Raw genomic sequence first — 21,178 nt, forward strand, 5'->3', positions numbered from 1 at the left:
ATGGGCACAGAGGGGAGCATCTTCCAGCTTTTGGCCAGGCAGGTTTCACCCGCAAGCCTGGCCCCATGACCTTTGACCTCTGGGTGCTCTTAGAGGAGACTGACAGCTACCCCAGTGATGTCCAGTGGAAGAGTCCAGTGGGGCCATGTGCAGGGGAAGCTGGGCTGGAGGTGGGCTGGCCTGGGGACCCTCCCTGTGCCCTCTGCACACTTCCTCCTCTGCAAATGCCTGTGAGGGGACCTAGGCCAGTGCCAGGCACAGGGCCATGGAGCTGGCCAGCCCTGTGGTGTCCAGTGGCTAGACCGGGCCTTCGGATCGTCAGGCTGCACGTGTGGCTGACCCGCAAATGTCCCCGCCTATGCGGGACAAGCCGTGTGTGCGTGCTCTCCGCACAGCGTCTGCTTCCCAGAGCTATGACTAGGACTGCTGGTGGCACTTGGGGGGAGCCACCATGTGCTTCAGCTCACATCACAGCACGTGGGGATGGCGTGGGTGCGGGGCCTGCTGGTGGCCTGAGCAGGAGTGCTCCGTGGCCTCAGCTCATCTCAGTGGGTGCGGGGTCCATCGTGCTGAGCCCTGGGGCCTGCCAGTGTATGCAAGCTAAGCAGGAAGTGAGCGCGCGCAGTTGCGTCGTCTTCTGCCTAGGTCCTCCGTGCCTCACCACATCACCCCAAGTGGGGTTCCCCCTGCACCTCACTTCAGGAGCAGAGTGGCGGCCACGTGCGGCAGGATGGCGACGCCCAGCAGCGGGCGCTCAGTAGGTGTTGGTTGAATTGGGATGCGTTGAATTCAACGGGTATCTATTGAGCCCTCGCTCTGTGCCAGACGCTCATCGGGGGTCGAGGGGGCGCAAGACGAGCACAGCCTCAGCTGGAGAAGCCAGCAGGGAGTCGTGCGAGGCAGACATGCTGGCAGGAGCAGCCCCCTGCCAGCACCCACCTGGGCGCCTCTGTGCCCGCTGTGAGGGCTGGGATCCAGTGGTACCCCATCCAAGACGCCGTCCGCGCCTGCCGGCTGGGGCAAAACTCACCGTTCAGTCATTTTTCCATTCCTCCTGTCTGCCTCCCATGCCGGCCTGCTGCCTTGAGCACCTACTGTGTGCTGGACCGGGGAGGGGAGGTGAAGACAGCCCCAGCAGGGCCAGTGTGGCACCCCTGTCCGATGGGGTGTCTCCCGTTGGTGCTGCCACGCCTTCCAGATGGGAGCTTGTAGGCAGGAATCCATTCTGCTATGGGCTCCGTCCTCGCCCTGGCAACGCCCCAAAGGTCTCCTCTGCAGAACTCACGCCAGCGAGCCTCATGGCAGCAGTCTCAGGGCCACACGGGTGAGACTCCTGACCCAGCCAGGTGGTGAGGCTCTTACAGCTGCCTCTGGACCCCCACTCCTGACCCTGCAGCTCCTGTGCTCCTGCCTTGAACATTCCCTGGATAGTCAGAGGTGTGTGGAGAGGCTCTGAATTAGCAGCCAAGGCAGCACCAGGCAGGGGGTGGAAGGATGTCCCAGTATGGCCACTTGGCCACACCCCAGCCTGCAATGTCCCCATGTGTCCTGGTCTGCAAGGCCCCCGTGTGTCCCAGCCTATGAGATCCCCATGTGCCCTGGCCTGCAAGGCTCTGTGGATGCTCCCATCTACTCTGTGACCCTACACTGCATGGCCTAGTTAGGAGGGAGGGTCCCAGAGCCAGGGTCCCTGTGAATGTTTCCTCCTGGTTGCAGGAGGAAAGCCGGGGGACACGGCCTCGCTGCTTGCCTGTGAGCTGCTGGCATGCTGCAGTGGGAAGTTGCTGCTGTCTCTGGAAAGTGTCACTCTGTGTCTGCCACCTCTTGGTCTCAGGACTGCACTGCCTGTGGGGGTGCACGCCTCTGCTGAGGGGCAGCATGAGGGCCCAGGAGGAGCCCATGCCCCTGTAGACAGGCCCACCAGGGCCTATGAGAGGGCACAGCCCATTGACTCGCCCAGTGTCCCTCCTGGTGCCGTGGAGTGACAAGCATGTGGTTGAGGCAGTCCTGGGCAAGGATGCAGCTGAGATCCAGGTCGTGGAGGGAGGGCGGTGTCTGGCACGACTGGGGGTGAGTGGGTCTGGAACAGTGTGGAGTGCGAAGGATGTTGCAGCTGTGGCTGGGGGGCTAAGGAATGGCGAGGGACCCGCATGGCTGGGGAATGCAGTGTGCATGGGTCGGGCAGGACAAGCTGGCCACAGCCTTTGAGTGTCCCAACCTGGCCTCCAAGGGCAAGAGAAGGTTCGAGAAGGTTCTGAAAAGGGTTCCGACATGATCTGCTCCATACTGGAGCCTAATTTCAGGCAGGGAGGCAGGAGGGGCTCCTGCCATCTTCCAGGCTGGGGTTGTATCCTGGGTGGCACAGAGGAAGCTCAGAGGGATTGTGCGTTGGGCAAAGGAAGTGGTGGGAAAACAGAGAGCTAGGTGCAGATTGGGCGCAGCAGGGCTGTCGGGAGGATGTTGTGGGGTGCAGGGAGCAGCAGGGCTGTCGGGAGGATGTTGTGGGGTGCAGGGAGCAGCAGGGCTGTCGGGAGGATGTTGTGGGGTGCAGGGAGCAGCAGGGCTGTCGGGAGGATGCTGCAGGGTGCAGGGAGCAGCAGGGCTGTCGGGAGGATGCTGCGGGGTGCAGGGAGCAGCAGGGCTGTCAGGAGGATGCTGCGGGGTGCAGGGAACAGCAGGGCAGCCTGAGAAAATGTTGCATCAGTGCTGGGAGTAGCTAAGATGTTGCGTCAGTGCTGGGAGTAGCTGTCACCACCAGCAGGAGACCCGGCTGTGTTTCATCTGTGCCCCCCCTGTGACAGGCAGCTTTGCAGAGAGTCAGCTGGGGAGGATGGAATGGGTGCTGCTCTGCCCAGGCCCACTGTGCGTCCTGGCAGCCTGAAGCGGTCAGCACTTCAGGGGACATGTGTACAAGGGGCCAGTCCGGAGGCTGGGGTGGACTCAGGCTGGCTGGAGGGCCTGATGTCTCACAGTGCCCAAGAGGCTCGCCCACACCAAGCCCAGGGCAGGGCTTCCAGCCCCAGGTGGTGTCCGCGTGAGGGTGATGGGCTGGAGCCTCTAGGCATTGAGATGCCACCGTCCCTACTGCCAGAAGCGCCGTCCCCTCCGCCCAGTTCCAGGCCTGAGCTTCGCCCATGACCTTCTAGGTTCTCTCCCTGTGGGTCCCCCTTGTGGCCCCCACAGCCATGTCACAGCCTCTTCCTCATTACCACTGACCAGAGCTTTGAGTTCCTGTCACTGTGAGCAGCTTCCTTCCCTCCTGGAAGCCAGTGTTCCCACCCCCCCCCCCCGGTTCCATGGGTTGGGGCGCCAAGAAAATGCCTGCAGTTTACCCGAGGGGTGGGCCGGGGTGCTGTTCCCCTAGGGTTGAGTCCCAGCTTGGTACTCCCTGGTGAACTCCCTCCTGCTTGGTCCACGGGCCAGAGCAGGGCTGGAGGGGGAAGGGCTAGCCCAGCCTTTGCCTTCGTGGCCGGAGGCTCAGAGTGCTGAGCCTGCCCAGGTTCACAGCTGTGATCAGAACCCAGGACAGCGGGGAGCGAGGGCCCTGGGCTGGCTTGCTCGGCAGCTGTGCGGAGCAGCACTGCAGGGGACGTGTGCACGTGGGGCTGTGAGCCGCATGTCTCCTCCAGCCAGCACTGACACGAGAGTTCTGAACACCAGGTTGTATTGGATCCACAGCCCGTGGGAACCCAGGCCCCGCATGCTCAGCCAGACAGGGCAGCAGGCTGCTGGGATGGATTACAGGAGCCAGCAGTCAAATGGAAATGACGCACGGAGCTGAGAAATACAACAGAGCTTTCTTTCTGTCTCTCCTGTCTCTATAAAAATCTGCCTTTCCAAGAAAAAAAAATAAGATTTACAGATAGGAGAGACACAAAGACCTGCCCGCTGCTTCACTCCCCAAACGGCCTCAGTGGCCAGAGCTGAGGCAATCCAAAGCCAGGAGTCTCTTCCGGGTCTCCTACGCAGGTTCAGGGTCCCAAGGTTTTGGGCCATCCTGGACTGCTTTCCCAGGCCACAGGCAGGGAGCCGGAAGGGAAGTGGAGCAGCCAGGACATGAACCAGCACCCACAAGGGATCCTAGAGCTTGCAAGGCAAGGACTTTAGCCATTGAGCCATCACACTGGGCTCAAAAAAATAAATTAAAAAATAATGATAAAATAGAAAAACCTGTACCTTGCCTTAGGGACCTATGAGATAAAACTGTGTTATCATCAGGTTCCCAAAGGAGAGGAAAGAATGGGCTTGAAACTATGTTCAAAGGAGTAACAGCTAGAAACTTAGGAAGTTTTGGCTCAAAAGGCATAAATCCATAAGTTCAAGAATGGGGTGGAGCGCAGAGAAGATGGATGTGAGCAGGTGTGGATGGCGGACACACACCAAGTCCCGGAGGCAGCAGGGGCGAGGAGACACAGCCCACCCTCCCAACCCTCCTGCCGGAGGAGCAAGTCACAGACTTAGAGCGACACAGAACGCGGCTAAGGGAGGACATGGACACCAGAGGAGACTGGGAGCTTCTGGTGAGAGCCAGCGGGGCGCATCTGATGCACAGGTGGCAGCTGGAGCAGCAGGTGCAACAGATGCAGTGTGCTGAGCAGGCAGAAAACGTGCCTGACAGTCCCGCAGTGGGCGGACAGGACAGAGTCGCCTCCGGGGTGGAAAGGCGTCCATACTGCACACCAGGTGGCTCAGTGCCAAGGCCAGCAGGCGGTCAGGGCAACTGGGGCTTTCCAAGCTGCGCAGGTGCCTGCCCTGTGTCAGGCGACCCCCACTGACCTGATGGGGGCACATGCAGCTGGGCACATGCTGGCTCAGAGGCCGGGCAGCCCTGGCTCCCAGGCCCTTGTGGGCTTCAAACACAGCAGACCCCGGTTCAGGAGCCCGGCGTGGGTCACTCGGGGAAGTGCCCTGACGGCCACCCTGAGACACCCTGCTCCGGTCCAGTGGCTCAGCAGGACGGTCTCCAGATTCCAGGGAAGTCCTCGTTGTGTGTACAAACCAGCAAGCAGGGCTTTACTAGAGGGCCCCTGGGGTGGCAGGTCAGGAGGCATCCAGGGACTGCCACTGGGTGGCCTCAGGCCAGTACCTGCCCATGACTGGCCGCTGTGCCTCTCAGTAGAGTGAGAAGAGCTGGTTGGGCCATCTGCCAGGAGTAGCTACTCAAGGACAGCATGCAGCTCTGGCTGTGAGCCCCTCTGCCTGCCCAGCCTCCCAGCTCTCAGCTGAGTGTGTATGATGTGAGGGTGGGGGGGCGTAGTCTTTGTGGCAAGAGAAATGAAACACCCAACCTTGATGTTAAAAAGGGCCTAACCAGAACCTTCCAGAAACTTCCAGGACTTTCCATGGGCCTTGCTGTACCCACTGTGACCTTCATAGAATTTGTTCTGTGTCCTGGTGTGTGAGAGCCCCAGAATTCAAGACAGCTGTGGGGACCTTGGCTTGGGAGCAGGGCCGTCCTGGGAGGGTGGGGGCAGCTGTATGCACAGCCTTACCTGCCCCACCTAGGTAGGCACGATCCTAGGTCAGTCCTGCACACGTACGAGGCCTGCGAGCCCTGGGTGACACGAGTGCAGGGGGCGGCCTGGTGGCTCCAGGAGCTGCGGGACACCGGCCCCGTGCGTGGCGAGCCCTGCTGTGTGCCAGTACTGAGACAGGAACGCAAGGTGGAGAGGATGTGACACCCCCTCGCTGAGCTCTCAGGCTGCCGGGGACAGTTCAGGGACCCAGGACAACCTCCTGAGGGTGCTTCTCCGTCCCCAATCCTTCCTGGCATGGTGTTGAGAGGTGTGTTTATCGGGGGTGGGGAGAGGTGTGTTCATGGGGGCATTGGGAGGTGTGTTCATTGGGGGTGTTGGGAGAGGTGTGTTCACCGGGGGTGTTGGGAGAAGTGTGTTCATGGGGGTGTTGAGAGGTGTGTTCATCGGGGGTGTTGAGAGGTGTGTTCATCGGGGGCGTTGGGAGGTGTGTTCATCGGGGGTGTTGGGAGAGGTGTGTTCATGGGGGTGTTGGGAGAGGTGTGTTCATGGGGGTGTTGAGAGGTGTGTTCATCGGGGGTGTTGGGAGAGGTGTGTTCATGGGGGGTGTTGGGAGGTGTGTTCATGGGGGGTGTTGGGAGAGGTGTGTTCATGGGGGGCGTTGGGAGGTGTGTTCATCGGGGGTGTTGGGAGAGGTGTGTTCATGGGGGTGTTGGGAGAGGTGTGTTCATGGGGGTGGTGAGAGGTGTGTTCATCGGGGGCGTTGGGAGAGGTGTGTTCATGGGGGGTGTTGGGAGGTGTGTTCATGGGGGGTGTTGGGAGAGGTGTGTTCATGGGGGTGTTGGGAGAGGTGTGTTCATGGGGGGTGTTGGGAGGTGTGTTCATGGGGGGTGTTGGGAGAGGTGTGTTCATGGGGGTGTTGGGAGAGGTGTGTTCATCGGGGGTGGGGAGAGGTGTGTTCATGGGGGTGTTGGGAGGTGTGTTCATGGGGGTGTTGGGAGAGGTGTGTTCATCGGGGGTGTTGGGAGAGGTGTGTTCATGGGGGGTGTTGGGAGAGGTGAGTTCATCGGGGGTGTTGGGAGAGGTGTGTTCATCGGGGGTGTTAGGAGAGGTGTGTTCTTTGGGGGTGTTAGGAGAGGTGTTAATGGGGGGTTTGGGAGAGGTGTGTTCATGGGGGTGTTGGGAGAGGTGTGTTCATCGGGGGTGGGGAGAGGTGTGTTCATGGGGGTGTTGGTAGAGGTGTGTTCATCGGGGGTGTTGAGAGGTGTGTTCATGGGGGGTGTTGGGAGAGGTGTGTTCATGGGGGGTGTTGGGAGAGGTGTGTTCATGGGGGTGTTGAGAGAGGTGTGTTCATCGGGGGCGTTGGGAGAGGTGTGTTCATGGGGGTGTTAGGAGAGGTGTGTTCATGGGGGTGTTGGGAGGTGTGTTCATCGGGGGTGTTGGGAGAGGTGTGTTCATGGGGGGCGTTGGACAGAAGTGGAGGGGTAGAGCCGGTGAGGACACACAGAGGCCACTATGCCTGCTTGCTCTGCCATGCGCTGCACCCCATGTGGGCCCAGGTCGGCCCTTTTGCTTCAAAGGAAGCTAGTGGTTAGGGCTTTAACCCGAGTCCATGACTGCCCCCAGCCTTGTATGATTTTAGAAGCAATCAGTCTTCTCCCTGGGGCCGCTGTCCCTGCAGAGGCTGGCTCGGCTCCACCTGCCTGGCCTTCGTCCCCTGCTCTGCTGGTGGCAGTGAGGGAGGGGAGCCCGCGGGGCTGGGCTCAGGCAGGCGGGCTCAGGACAATGCCCTCACTCTGCCCTCACTCTCCTCCTGCCCTGGGGACAGGAGGTGGCTGATAGTCCCCGGCCGGCCCTGCTCCCTTGGTCGGAAGCCCTGAGCCACACCAGGCTGGGCCCGGTGACAGAGCTTGCTGTATCTGTTGCAGGTTTCGCCTATTCCAAATCTGACTGTCTCCCAGGAGATGGAAGGAATGGCTTGGACCAGAGGGTAGGTACCTGACCCTTCCCCAGCCATGCTGTGCTGTTCACACCCGCCAAGTCAGGGCATGTGTGTGTGCCCACGTGGCCATGCTCACCCGCCTGTCCTTGCCTGCCCCTCCACTGCTCCCCACCGCTCCAGCCACAGACCCCACGGAGGCCTGGGTGTGGGGTGCGGGGTGCCCCCCCTCCTCCTGGGGGCCGATGTCCCCAGACCCCACTAGCCCCAAGTCAGAAGTGTTTGGAGGACCGGCTCTCCCGGTCCTGAGGGTGCACGGCTCCTTCCCTTGCCAGGACCCAGTCGGCCTGGCACCTGTTTCCACTCAGCAAGGCCTTGTCAGGTACTGCGGGGGCCAGCCCTGTGCCTGGAAGAGCTTGTCCCATGGAGAGCTGCTCCCTTATGCCCTGTACCCCGATAGGCCCTTCCTTGAGGGGAGCCTTGTGGGGCCAGAAACACCCCCTCTCAAGCATCATGAGGCCCCCTAGGTCTCCCTGTGTGAGCCAAGACCTGTTACCTCTCCAGTAAGGCCCTCAGAACCGAGGCCCCTGGTTGCCTGAGCCGTTGTGGTCAACGGGGTCAGCCTCCAGGTGTGGTGTGTCCCATGGGGGCCAGCGCTTGTCTGTTCCCGTCCCATGGGCTCCGCCACACTGCCCCTATTGCTCCTCAGAGCCTGGCTCCCAGCACCCCCTGGTCCCTGGAACCCCATGGCACAGGCACCTCTGGATGATTGGGTCCTGGTAAACCTTGTCTCCCACCCGCTGACCCTGCGCCCAAGGGGAGGAGCATGCGGGAGCTCGCCTGCTTCCCCTCCCACAGGGAACACAGCGGCTGGGAAGCTGGCCAGTGTGCCCAGGACCCTGCCCCTCCACGCGTGGCAGGCGCTCCCAGGTCCGAGTGTCCTCACCTGGAATGCCTGTTCTCTAACCTGGGGGTCAGTGGTCTGGGCCAAGCCACAGTCCTTAACCCCCGCTGTCCCAAGACCAGGCCTGGACGCTCTCCTCTGGGCACGGGAGGAAAGGGCGAGGCTGGGGTTCCTCACGTTTCCGATCTGTGTGGCTGTCTCCTGGTGACACAGGCTGTCCCTACAGTGTCCCAGCCAAGGGCTTGGCCTCCAGACTCAGCCGGGCCAGCTGGGGCCAGCCTGGGTCAGGGTGGTGGCTCTGCCCCTCCTGCAGCTGTGGGAGACAGCAGCTGGTGACAGCCCTGGGAGCCACAGCCTGTGAGAGTGCCACCCTGCGGGCCAGGTGACCGTACAGCTAGTGCTGGCCAGCATGTGGGTGCTCACCACGAGGGTGCTTGGGGGACTCCGGGGGCTTCTGATGACCTCGCGTTGGGATTCCTGTCCCAGCCAACATCCCTTGCCCAGCCCGTCCCCGCCTTGTATGCTGTTTGCCTAGTTCTCAGCTGGTATTTCAAGTGACCTTTGAGGCATGGGCCCTGGACTCTGGCCCTGGCCCGGGAAGCCCCTGGTGCTGGTCCCCATGGTCCTGCCGCTGGCCTGGGGTGCTTTACAGTTCCTATCCAGTTGCTTCTCCGTTTGTACCTCGGGAACGGATGCTTGAATGGCCTGGAGGGCGACAGGAGACACAGGGACAAGGAACCTGTGAGCACCATTTCACACAGGAGTCACAGGGCAGGAAATGACAGGAGGGAATTGTAGGGAAAGAAAGAGCCGTGGGTGAGAAGAGCCCCCAGGGTGGCCAAGGCAGAAGGACCCAGGGCCAGTGATGGGATGGAGACAGGGAGACACAGGACCACCTGGCTTGTTCCCAGGATGTCACTCTAAGCCCCACATGTCCCAGAGGCCTGACCTGGAATGTGGGAGCCGCTCCCTGTGGCTGAGGCAGCCGGCTGCTGCTCCAGCAACAAGGGGACGGGCCCTGGCTCGGGCGGACGCTGTGCCAACTCCCAGGGTGAGTGTCATTGCGTGACAGTCTGCCCCTCAGTGTGCCCTGCCCAGGAAAAGGCAGAGGCTGGGGTTAGATGTGGGACAGCGAGTCGCACGGGCTGCTGCCGGCACAGTCAGTAAACTGCTGGCAAAGGATCACGCATCCCAGTAAGGACGAGGGGAAGCTCACAGCAGGTGGGGAAGCAGCGTGGCGCCGTGGCCGACTGGTGGCGGTCAGGAGGGAGGAGCAGAGTTCGCAGTGGACAGGGCATCGATGCTCCGGGTGAAGGAACCATCAAGGAATGCAGTCGCAGGACTCAAATCTGAAATGCCACGTGCCGATGCCAGCTACCTTGGGAAACAAGAACATGACTTGAATGCCACTCTTTTGAACATGTGAATCTGTGAACAACAATGAAAAAGTAATCCTAAAACATGTTTTTAAGGAGGTTAATTCGTTTGAAAGGCTGACAGGAAGAGAGGGAAAGGTGGAGAGACAGAGAAAGAGGAACAGCTGTTCCAGCTGGACTCCGGGGCTGGGCCGGGGCAGGGAGCAGGAGCTACTGCAGGTCTGCTTCGTGTGTCCAGGGCCCAGGCACCCAGGCCGTCACCTGCTGCTTTCCCGGGCCCTCAGCAGAGCAGCAGGACTCAGCCTGCAACTAGGCAATGCCAGCAACGGCTAACCCACAGTGCCAACCCCTGGCTCAACAGTGGTCAGTCACATATGGGAAAATGGATACCTGCTGAGTCGGCTTTCCACGTGTTGCTGAAACATCCACAGCCATGTTTGTGTGTGTGGCTATGAAGATCTTCCTAAGTCAGTGTCACACGGGGAAGACAGCCCCAAGTCCCCGGCTGTGAGGTCTGAGCGTGGCCCCCCGTCTGCTGCAGGTGTGAGGCTGCAATTGCCGCACTTCCAGCAGGGTGCAGTGGGGCTCCGGCCTCCAGGCCCGTGTGCTGGCTCTGGGATGTTGGGCAAGCGCCTCATGCCCTCCCAGCCTCGGCTGGTGACCATGTGGTGGTCCTTGCCCGCTCCCAAGAGCTCATGCAGTATCCACATGGTGCTGCAGAGATCAAAGTGGACTCGTTTCTCTACTCCCCCTGGCGTCTCTGTCAGCCTGGAAGCCCAGAGGAAGCTGGCTTTGCTGCTGGGAGATGCTCTCCAGCCGCCCAGGGTGCAAGTGGTGACCTGGAGTTGGTCAGCCTGTGAGTCAGGACAGTGGGCACCAGGGGGCAGCATTTCCTTTGCAGCCAGGAAGCTGCCAGGACAAGTTTGCGGGCCTTCCTGCAAGTGGACAACAGCCCCCTCCCCGCCCCCCGCCCCCCAGGGGGGGATGTGAGTTTGTGCACAAAATGCCTCAGGAGTCGTTCTTGAAAACTCTAAAGGTGAAGTGGCAGAGGCGAGAGGCCGTGGTTACCAGGGCACGGGTCCAGGGCTAAAGCAAGGCAGCAGGCACCCAAAGGCTGCATTCTGGGCCAAGGTCGCCTTTGCAGAGACCCCCGAGTCGGGCAGGACTCGGTGAGGAGCGAGGCAGCAGACTCATGAAGAAAGACCCACTCCAGCCCTCCCTGCACACTCACCCCTGGGCGCCTGGCTCCACCGGCTGTGTTTGCATCAGGAGGAGGGCCGACTGCTCCCCGGGCCGCAGCTGTTGCGGCTGGACTGTAGACCGGCTGCTGCACCGTGACGCCCCACTCCTTGCCTCTCCACTGCTGAGAGCTGTTCTCTGTAATAGTACCCGCGGCTTGGCCCCTCTCGAGCTCAGCCCCTCTCAGGCTCAGCCCTCCCCTGACTGCCACACACCCACACCCTTCTGGCTGCTTAGCTCCCTCCCTTGAAACAGGAGCCCGGTACTTGATGTCAGAGGCGCTGGCCGAGATCCCTGACCCCAATTCAGACCCCGCACCAAGGGTGGAGGGAGGTGGCTGCAAGCAGAGGTGGGGCCTGGTCAGCAGGAGCCAGTGGGGCCACGCAGAAGCCTTAGGGTGGCATAGGGGCCTCCATGGAGGAGTGCAGGATGCACAGGTGGTCCTTTTGTGATAGTGCTGGCTGACCATGCTGCGGGCAGAGGAGGAAGGCTTCAGAACGGGTGGGCCGGGGGTACTTGGCCCCCAGCCAGTCTGAAAAGCAGCATACCTAGCTTCGTGCCAGGGACTCTCCACAGCCAAGGGCTTTCGTTCCTCAGAGCTGCGGTTGGTGTCCCTGGTCCCCAGGGAGGAGGCCACCCGGCCCCGATCTGGTGTCCAGAGAGGAGGCCACCCCGCCCCGATCTGGTGTCCCTGGTCCCCAGGGAGGAGGCCACCCCACCCCGATCTGGAGCTCAGCAGGGAGGTGCTTTGTCTTTACATGCAGTTCCATGTGGCATTGTGGCTGCAATCCAGGGACTTGGAGAACAGAGTCACAGAAGTGGATGTCACTTACACAGGACCCTGTGTCCACTTGCCATGCTGCAGGGCCCAGAGGACGTGTGTGGTAGAGCTGGGCCGGTCTAACTGTGAGGCAGCCACCTGTGGCCACTATGTTGGTGCTGGAGCAGGCCCAACCACAGCCTCCATGGAGACGCGGTACTGTAAGCAGACAGCACAGAGACAGGCACCCAGGAGCTCCCATCCCAGCTGGCACCTGGCGTGGCACCATACAGCTGCTCCCTCCTTGCTGGCCATGTGAGGGACGTGGGGGATGTCGCTGCCTAACCCCAGCCCCTTGCTCTCGCTTTCTGCATCCTGTCTTCTTTCTCTTCCAGAATGCCAATCTGGCCCCTTGTGGAGCAGACCTGGATTCCAGCTGGGGCACACGAGGTACACACGCTGGGGACCCATGAGGGTCTCTCGCTGAGGCAGGGGCCTGTCAGGGCTCCCTCAGCCTCCTCTGATGCGGGCCATGCCACTGGAGGTCGGCTCGCTTACCTGCCTCTTGCGTGGGCGCCCGCTCCTCCCAAGGAACACAGTGCCTCACTCGGCACATGGGGCGCAGCCACAGGGTGTGAGCCTGGCAGATGAGGCCAGACCATGTTCTACTCTGCTTGCCAGGTGGCCCCTGGCCCGTCCAGTAGTACTGTGGCCTCCAGAGCTGGAGGGGGCCGGGGGTTGAGCCACGCACGCCTGCTCGCTGCTGGAGCGTGCAGCAGCCTTGCCCACAGGCACTGCCTCCTCTGAGGCATTCTGCATGAACATGCCCGTGAGCTGGCTCAAGGGGCACATGCGGTGTGGGGTGTGCCATCTGTGCTCTGTGGGCTCCCTGACACCTTAAGAAGACACTGAATCTGGAAGACAGCATTGTGACCAGTGGGCTGCTGAGCTCAGGAGCTTAGCAAGGAGCGGACAGGGGATCAGGCAGTGGCCTGGACATTAAGCGCTTAGCAGGAAGCGTCTTGGTCGGGTGGCCCTGACCACCAGGCGGTGATGTCACAGCTGAGCAGGGCATGTCAGCTTCCCATCTGGCCTGCAGCCTCCTGACCCTCCTCCCCGCCCTGCAGCCCAGGACTAGAGCCTGCTCGGGGTAACGGGTGGGGTGCTGCCTGGCCCGGCAGGCAGGGGTGGGAGTGGGGAAGGCCCACCTTTGAGACAATCCCTTGCACTTCTGACCTGCCTTGGCTCTTTGTCTTACAGAGTACAAGGTAAGACCTCGATGCGCCCTGCCGCTCCTGCCCTGGTGACCAGGCCCCTTCTGTCGTGCTTCCCTGCTGTGGGAGTGTGCACCCGAGCTGACCTCTGCTCTGGTGCCAGCATGTGCCTGCACCCCGAGGTGAGCCCACCGTCTCCTTCCGGACAGGTCTACCCTTATGACGCCCTCATCGTCACCAACCGAATCCGCGTGAAGCTGCCCAAGGACGTGGACCGGACGAGACTGGAGGTACTCAGGGTGGGGGGGTCTGGGGGGCAGGGCTACTTTCTGCTGTGTGAGTCTTGCCGGCACCTCAACCGAGGGCCCCACTGTCAGGCCCATAGAGTCTCCCGGGGGACCAAGATGTGGTCAACAGTGGCCGCTTGGCAAGATGGTGCGCTGGCTGGGTGGCAGTGAGGGTCTGTCTGATGGTAGCAGCTGCACAGCCTCCAGAAGGGGCCAAACTTCACGGGCCCCCGTGCGGATGCACTTAGCTTATCAGTAGTGACAGCCCAGCGGTGGGCAGCTGGCTCCAGAGAAGGGGGTCAGTACTGAGGAGGGCTGGCAGAGATCTGAGTGCGTGCTCCTACTGTATGCGATCAGGAAGGGTGGCCTGCAGGGAGGCAGGCTGAGCCAAGACCAGGGCTTGCTGACTGACCTGAGACAGGGGGCCTGGCAGGCAACAGCTGGGCCTGTCAATTGTCTGCATTCAGGAGGAGCAAGGGAGGGTGGCAGTGAGCAGGTGTCCCAGGCCAAAGCTGTGAGCCAAGGGCAAGGCATGTCCCCGGAGGGTGGGCAGCTCGCACAGGGAGTCCCCTGATCAAGTACCCCTGAGCCTTTGACATGAGGTGTGCCACGTGGGGCAGGGAGACACCCAGGGCCGGGGCGACGGGGACACATGACTAAGAGCCTTCCAGGGAGCCCGTGCTGGGCATCAGCTTTGGCCGCAGGGAACCCCAGGAGCAGGGCTGAGCACGTGACCCCAAGCCTCGGGCTGCAGGTGAGAGCTACTCCGGGGCAGCCTGGAGGCCCCTGTTAACACCTCGGGGCAGGAAGTCTGTCCCCCAGCCTAGGATGGCCCCCAACACACCCATGCCCTCCTCCTGCAGCGCAGCCGGCCAGGAGTGAGCCAGACACATCCCCTGGTAGGTGCTGCCCTCCGACTCTGAGGCGACAGTGGGATGGCCCCTGGTGTTTCTACCAGGAGAAACAGGTTGCTTTTCTGATACAAAACCAAACCCTGCCTATTGGAAGAGGCCGGGCAAATACAAGGAACGTACAAATCCTCGGAATTCCCCCACCAGTCTGGAGCTGACTGACCCTGGCTGACCTGCTTCCCGAAAGCTCGGCGCAGACACGGCAAAAAGCGAATCCCGGGGTGGATCCTCGGGGCACGTGCCCGGCAGGCAGCTGGCGTCCGGCCGTGCCCTGCACACTAGCCGTGCCGATGAGGCGGATCTGCCTGCCCAGGTGGGTGGGGAGGTGCTTGTCTTGGCACCAGGGAGAATTCAGATGAGCCGCACAGTGCAGTAGCGGGGTAGCAAGGTGAGATGGGGCGGGGCACTGGCCAGAAGGCACTGGCACTTGTGCAGACAGAACCAAGGAGGAGGGAGGAGGGACAGCAAGAGGGCGGGAGAAGGAAGGAGAGACAGCATACTGGCAGCGGGATGGCAAGGTGGGAGGGGCAAGGCGTCCCTCAGGGCCTCGTCCCTGAGAGCACCTGTCCAGACTGAGCCCTAGGTGGGGGATAAGGAAGGGAGTGGGAGAGAGGAGGCAGAGAAAAGAGGAAGGGAGGGAGAGAAGGACAGAGAGGGGGAGGAGGAAGAGAGCCCACCCATTCAGGCAGCTCGCATGAGCAGGCCCCAGGCAGGCACAGAGTGTGGGCCATGCAGTTGTCTGTCCAGGGTGCCCCGTTGGCAGACAGCAGGGGACCCGGAAGAGCTTTTGTGGGGGCCTGGGCAGTGGAGAGGGCCTCTGACAGGGATCCCAAGAGGTCCATGCAAGGTCAAGTGGCTGCCTGTGAGAGGAAGCTGACTGACCCAACAGGCAGGCACAGGGGTGCAGGCCGTGTGGACACCTGCTCTCCTTCCCCGGGGCTGAGTGAGCACACAGCACACGCCTTGGCTGTGAAAACCCAGGAGCACCTGCAGGAGGAGGCAGTCTGTGGAGTAGTGAGGCAGATGTGTGGTGGGAAGACCCAGGTATCGTGTGTGTGTGTGTGTGTGTGTGTGTGATTGTGTGTGTGTGACTGTGTGTGTGAGACTGTGTGTGTATGTGCTGTCAGGCCTAGGTATTGTAAGTGTGTGACTGTGTGTGTGTGTGTGTGTGTGTATGTGTGTGCTGTCCAGGCCCAGGTATAGTAAGTGTGTGTGTGTGACTCTGTGTGTGTGTGTGTGCGCGCGCTGTCCAGGCCCAGGTATAGTAAGTGTGTCTGTGACTCTGTGTGTGTGTGTGTGTGTGTGTGTGTGTGTGTGTGCGCGCTGTCCAGGCCCAGGTATTGTGTGTGTATGCGCACACACCCAGGTATTTTGTGTGTGTGTGTGTATGCACTGCCAAGCCCCAGGTATAGAGTGTGTGTGTGTGACTGTGTGTGTTTGTCCAGTGTGGTCAGGAGGCCTCAGAGCTGCCCTTTGCCAGGGTGCCTGGTGTGCCCTCCCTTCAGATCACCACCATCTGGCTCCAGTCTTGTGCCTACCGTGTGGCCGTGCTGGTGTGTGGGTGGCATGTGAAGACAGTGGCTGGCGTGGGCATGACTTTGAGTTTCCCCAGTGGCTCTTCATCCTTTTCTCTCTTGATTGACACAACAACCTTTAGTGATAACAATTTTGTTTTGAAGTTGAGGAAAGTGCAGGGTTTTTTTTTTCCGAAAGTGCAGTTTTTAACAAGAGTTTTAATTGCAAAATTCACATAAGGCACAATTCCTTCTAACTCCTCTGAAAGTCTAGCGTTGGTGGTGCCAGGTGCAGTGCTGAGTGCAATACGTGGCCAGTGCAGTGTGTGGCGTGGTCGGTGGCACGGGGTTCGTTGTGTGGCCAGTGGTGTCTTTACATTGCATATGCTGTGTGGCCATCACCCTGCTGTGGCTCCAGACCTCATCACCCCCAGACGAGCTTATCTGGATGAGTCGGTCCCCCTACCCACCCACCACCTGCTCCATCCTGTGCCCCCAGTTCCCAGCCCGGCGCCACCCCACCCACCCCCGCCATGCATTCTTGGATTTGTCTGTTCTGGCCACTTGATAGCAGTGGAACAGCACAGTATGATAATTGAGTTGGCTCATGTGACATGACTTTGGGGCTGTGTCAGTGGACCTGCTGGCCCCGGGAGACACATGTGTAGGAGTCCGGGGCTCTGGTGAGTCACTGCTATGTCTCACTGCTGCACCCAAAGAGAGACCCCGGGCTCAGGGGCCTGGTGAGCTGCTGACCCCCGCCCGCCTTCTCTCTGCAGAGACACCTGTCGCCTGAGCAGTTCCAGGAGGTGTTTGGCATGAATGCCGAGGAGTTTGAGCGCCTGGCGCTGTGGAAGAGGAATGACCTCAAGAAGAAGGCCCTGCTCTTCTGACGGCCCTGCTGGGTGTGCCACGTACAAACCAAGCTCTGGGCAGGCCTCTCCTGCACCCATGTCAGTGGGGGTGGGCAGCGGGCGCCCGAGGGAAGCTGTGCCAGGGCCTTGGTCTATAGGAGGTCTCCCAGCAGGTGCAGTGATGCGCGTTCCCACCGTAGTTTAGGGCTGCCACCCCTCGCTTGCCGCCACCCCTCCCCTGCCATGGCTTATGGCCAGGGAGGAGTTTGGGCAGACCTTTGCCAGTATCCTCAGAGTCGCCCAGGCCCCGGAGACAGAGACAGCAGGGATGGCGCTGTGGCAGTCTCCCGTGGGTAGGTAGGTGGCTGGGCAACTGCTGCTGCCAGCTGGGTCTGGGCTGGTCTCTAAGGATGGCTTCTGCCCCAGCAGTGCCCTTCATGCGCTGTGTCCTTCCTCCAACTCACCCACTAGCTGCCTAAACATTGTCTTTACACAACACAGAGGTTTTTATTTTGTTAAGCAGAGGGTGCAAGGGCGTTAATGAAGCGTGTCACATTCGGGCCCCTGCGAAGGGGCGTGGCCTTACCTCCCAGTATGAATCTGTGTATCCCAGCTCCCGGAGGGCCCCTTGCAGCCAGGCCTCCGTGTCCAGTGTCTTGCCCGCGTCACCCAGGTGCCCCGGGGACAGGGCCCATTTGTCCTGCCATCCTCCTCACCGTGGTGATCCCACATCATCTCTTGGTGGCCACAGGCCTGAGATTGCCATGCTCCTGGCCCAGTGTCCAGGGTTCTTTTCTATACTTAGAGTGGGGCCAGGGTATCCCTGACATGTGGCTATTACCCTGCCCAGCCCCAGCATAGCCCTGAAACAGCCTAGTGCAGTGGTGTGGAAATGGCTGGCGGACTGCAGGGGGCCAGGGGGAGTCAGCGAGTAGGTTATATCTGGAGGCCCATCACGCACGGGGCACAGGTGGTGCCACCACATCAGCTTTGCAGGCCTCTGTGTGTGTGGCCCCAGTCCCCATCCCCAAAGGGACCTTACTCAGTGTCCTGTTTGGCTCTCGGCTCCTGGCTGGCCTGGCTTCCCCTGAGCCGGGCAGTCGGTAGCCCCTTAGTGTCTGCCCTGAATGCCCAGAAGGCCCCGCTGTCTTGTCAGCGCCACGTCCCATGCCGTCCCAGGGAGGCCAAGAAAACAAAAGGCTACATGCTTGAACCACGGACGTCCGATGTGCACGGCTGCCCAGGGCAGGGCCCGTGTCAGCAGGGCTGTGGCCTGTGTGTGTCAGCACTGCGCACTTACAGCAGGGCTGTGGCCTGTGTGTGTCAGCACTGCGCACTTACAGCAGGGCTGTGGCCTGTGTGTGTCAGCACTGCGCACTTACAGCAGGGCTGTGGCCTGTGTGTGTCAGCACTGCGCACTTACAGCAGGGCTGGCGTGATGCCCCCTCTCAGTGGCAGCAAGCAGAGCCACAAGATGAGGTACCTCTCAGCAGCGCGACCTGGGGACCCCCGGTCGACATCAGTCTGCGGCTCCCCAGGAGCCTGGTACCTGGTGCCATACAGGGCACACACAGGGTGCTCGGAGGGCCAATGGTCTCTGACCCTGGGATGCAGGCGCAAGCCTAGCCCAGCCTGGGCAAACGCGGATGTGCGCCCCTCCTTCTCTCACCATCCAGCTTTCCAACACCCTTCCGCCTGTCCCCAGCCCCCGCTTTACACATCATGCCCCACCAGCAGCCAGAGTGAATCAGGCCACGCTCTGACACCGTCTTCCATGGCCGTGGCCCCACGCACTGTCCCTGCTCCTTCCTGCCACTGCCTGTGTCACTCTGTACTCCTACTAGGGGCTGAGCCTGCCTTCCTTCCCCGCTCTGCCCACCCATCCTTGGAAGGTGTCCAGCACCTCCAGCACGTGCATGCCAGCACCCCTCTCCTCTGCTGCGTCCCTGTCCCTCCCTCTCGTCGCAGCACTCTGCACACAGGAATGTCCTTGAGGCTTTGGCCTGGAGCCTTTGGGTCCCCTCACGCTGTGTGATGAGGGAAACGCTGTGTGCACACTGTCCAGTGTGGCAGCTGCCAGTGCTCAAAGCATGGCATGAGTGCCCCGGAGCTGCCGTCAAGTGCCAACATGCTGACTGCAGGGGCTGAGCGTTACTGCGGCCCCCACCCTGTGGGACCCACCACAGGGAGCCCTGGCACCCATCACCCTTGGGAGGCCCCACTGGGGTGGCCTTGCTGCCGCCACGCTCATGCCTGGCCCGGCCCTGGGGGTGTGCAAGGGGCTGGATGTCCTCCAAGGCTCCAGATGTACCATGTCTGCCACCTGACCCCCTACCCAAACGTCCCAAGGTCCTACCCACCCCCAAGACTCAGACTTTCCCTGTGCCAGGCTCTGCCCCATATGGGGACAGATGGACTGAGCCGGGGGGCAGAGACTGCAGGGTCACTCCCAGGCCCCTCTCTAAAATGCCCTGGTAGCGGGGAGTAGGCCAGGCAGGGTCCACACAGGCCTCTGTGTTTGGCCCAGCAGTGATGCGTGTTACCCTGAGTCCAGGCCCACTGTCCAGGGCAGGTCATGTGACTCTGCCTGGTGCTATGGGATCTGGGAGGCGTGGGCATCCCAGTGTCCCAGAAGGGGAGAGGACAGGAACTAGACACAGCCTGAGCTGCTTGCTGTGGTCCTTCCGTGACCCTCCCCATGAGCCCGTGGTCCTTCCGTGGCTCACCCCCCGTGAGCCCGTGGTCCTTCCATGGCTCCCCCATGAGCCCGTGGTCCATCTGTGGCTCCCCCGTGAGCCCGTGGTCCTTCCGTGGCTCGCCCCATGAGCCCGTGGTCCTTCCGTGACTCGCCCCATGAGCCAGTGGTCCATCTGTGGCTCACCCCGTGAGCCCGTGGTCCTTCCGTGGCTCACCCCCCGTGAGCCCGTGGTCCTTCTGTGACTCGCCCCATGAGCCAGTGGTCCATCTGTGGCTCACCCCGTGAGCCCGTGGTCCTTCCGTGGCTCACCCCCATGAGCCCGTGGTCCTTCTGTGACTCGCCCCGTGAGCCCGTGGTCCATCTGTGGCTCCCCCATGAGCCAGTGGTCCTTCTGTGGCTTACCCTGTGAGCCCATGGTCCATCTATGGCCTGCCCCGTGAGCCTGTGGTCCTTCCGTGGCTCACCCCCCATGAGCCAGTGGTCCATCTGTGGCCTGCCCCGTGAGCCCATGGTCCATCTGTGGCCCGCCCCGTGAGCCAGTGGTCCTTCTGTGGCTCGCCCTGTGAGCCCGTGATCCATCTGTGGCTCGCCCCGTGAGCCCGTGGTCCATCTGTGGCTCCCCCATGAGCCAGTGGTCCTTCTGTGGCTCGCCCTGTGAGCCCGTGGTCCATCTGTGGCCCGCCCCATGAGCCCATGGTCCATCTGTGGCTCGCCCCATGAGCCCGTGGTCCTTCTGTGGCTTACCCTGTGAGCCCATGGTCCATCTGTGGCCTGCCCCGTGAGCCTGTGGTCACTCCTCAGCTGTTACCAGGCCAGCAGATGACTCATGTGCTGGCCTCAGACCAACCACCAGGCCCTCCATATCTCTGCCATGCGCAGGGCTGACGCTCACCCCCCCCCCCCCACATTGAGGGCAGGACCCAATCCCACACCGTCCCCCACCCCTGACACATATGGCACTTCTGAGCAGCTGAGTTATGGAGGATACTGCTTTGGGTGTTCAGTCAGACAGTTGCAGAGGGGCTGGAGCTGCGGCTGAGTGGGCAGTCCCTGCAGTCCTGCTCTGTTTCCCATCCGGCTCCCAGCCGATGCACCTGGAGAAGCTGCGGAGGACAGGCTGACTGGGCCCCTGCGCCCACCGGGGAGATCCAGACGGGGTCTGAAGCCCCTGGCTTCGGCCTGGCCCAGCTCCGGCCGTTGCCACCGTTTGAGGGGTGAACTAGTGGATGGAAGATCTCTCTGTCTTTGTCTCTCCCTCCCTCTGTCTGTAACTCTGCCTTTCAAATAAATAAAAAAAAATAATAAATCTTTAAAAAAGCCTACCAGTGCCAGAGAACTCTTACGGGGTGACCCGTCTCACTGCTGGCCTGGGTCCCCCAAGGTGGACACAGGGTCCTCCCGTGCCAAGAGCCTGCTCTGGGCCTGCCCCAGGATCCCTAGCGCCTGGGGGTGCTGTGAGAGGCAGGGTTGTCCAGCACCCTGGTTTGCAGAGGGGTCCCTGCGGCACAGAGAGGCACAGGTGTCTCAAGCCTCAACCAGGACTGCCCAGTGCAGAGTCTGACTGGGGGGGCCACATTCTGGGTTGTGATAGATGCATTGCTGGCCTGGGTGCTGGCTGTGGTAGCTGTGCCAGGCCCAGCGTGGAACCTGGTGTGGGGGAGGGTTGTCACCCTCCCTGGACCCGTGGAGGGGCCAGACACATGAGTGGGGCCTACCTGTCCCTTCATCTCACACACACACACCTCAGGTTGCCCAGCTGAGGTGACCTCCCAGCTCTGGCTATGTCGGGGTGGTGCACAGGCCTAGCCAGGGGCACCTGGGGCTGTTTGTCTCTCCCCATCCTTGGGCCTCCCACCAGCAGCCCCAGCAGCCCCAGGCCCTGGGCTTGCTCTCTTTGCATCTGAGGTGGGGAGGGGTCCACACGGAGGAAAGGAAGCCCACCCGGCCCCCAGCCCAGCAGCCTCGGCAGCCATCCCCAGGGAAAGCTCCACGGAACCAGGAATGCTGG

The 21,178-nt window shown here is 61.6% G+C and overlaps 1 protein-coding gene across 1 annotated transcript in view; it reads left to right on the forward strand.

Annotated features, from left to right (window-relative positions):
• ABLIM2 (actin binding LIM protein family member 2) overlaps window positions 1-16,972 on the forward strand; it is a 66,797-nt gene extending 49,825 nt beyond the window's left edge. Inside the window, exons 17-21 of the mRNA XM_040965837.1 lie at window positions 7,403-7,464; window positions 12,088-12,142; window positions 12,953-12,960; window positions 13,116-13,196; window positions 16,398-16,972. Of these exons, the coding sequence (XP_040821771.1) occupies window positions 7,403-7,464; window positions 12,088-12,142; window positions 12,953-12,960; window positions 13,116-13,196; window positions 16,398-16,511 (320 nt within the window). The 3' untranslated portion in view covers window positions 16,512-16,972. The remainder of the gene's footprint in view (window positions 1-7,402; window positions 7,465-12,087; window positions 12,143-12,952; window positions 12,961-13,115; window positions 13,197-16,397) is intronic.
• The last annotated feature ends 4,206 nt before the right edge of the window (window positions 16,973-21,178 follow it).

Source organism: Ochotona curzoniae, unplaced genomic scaffold, assembly GCF_017591425.1.
Source record: "Ochotona curzoniae isolate NIBS_2020 unplaced genomic scaffold, NIBS_Ocur_1.0 scaffold_4505, whole genome shotgun sequence".
Lineage (NCBI taxonomy): Eukaryota > Metazoa > Chordata > Mammalia > Lagomorpha > Ochotonidae > Ochotona > Ochotona curzoniae.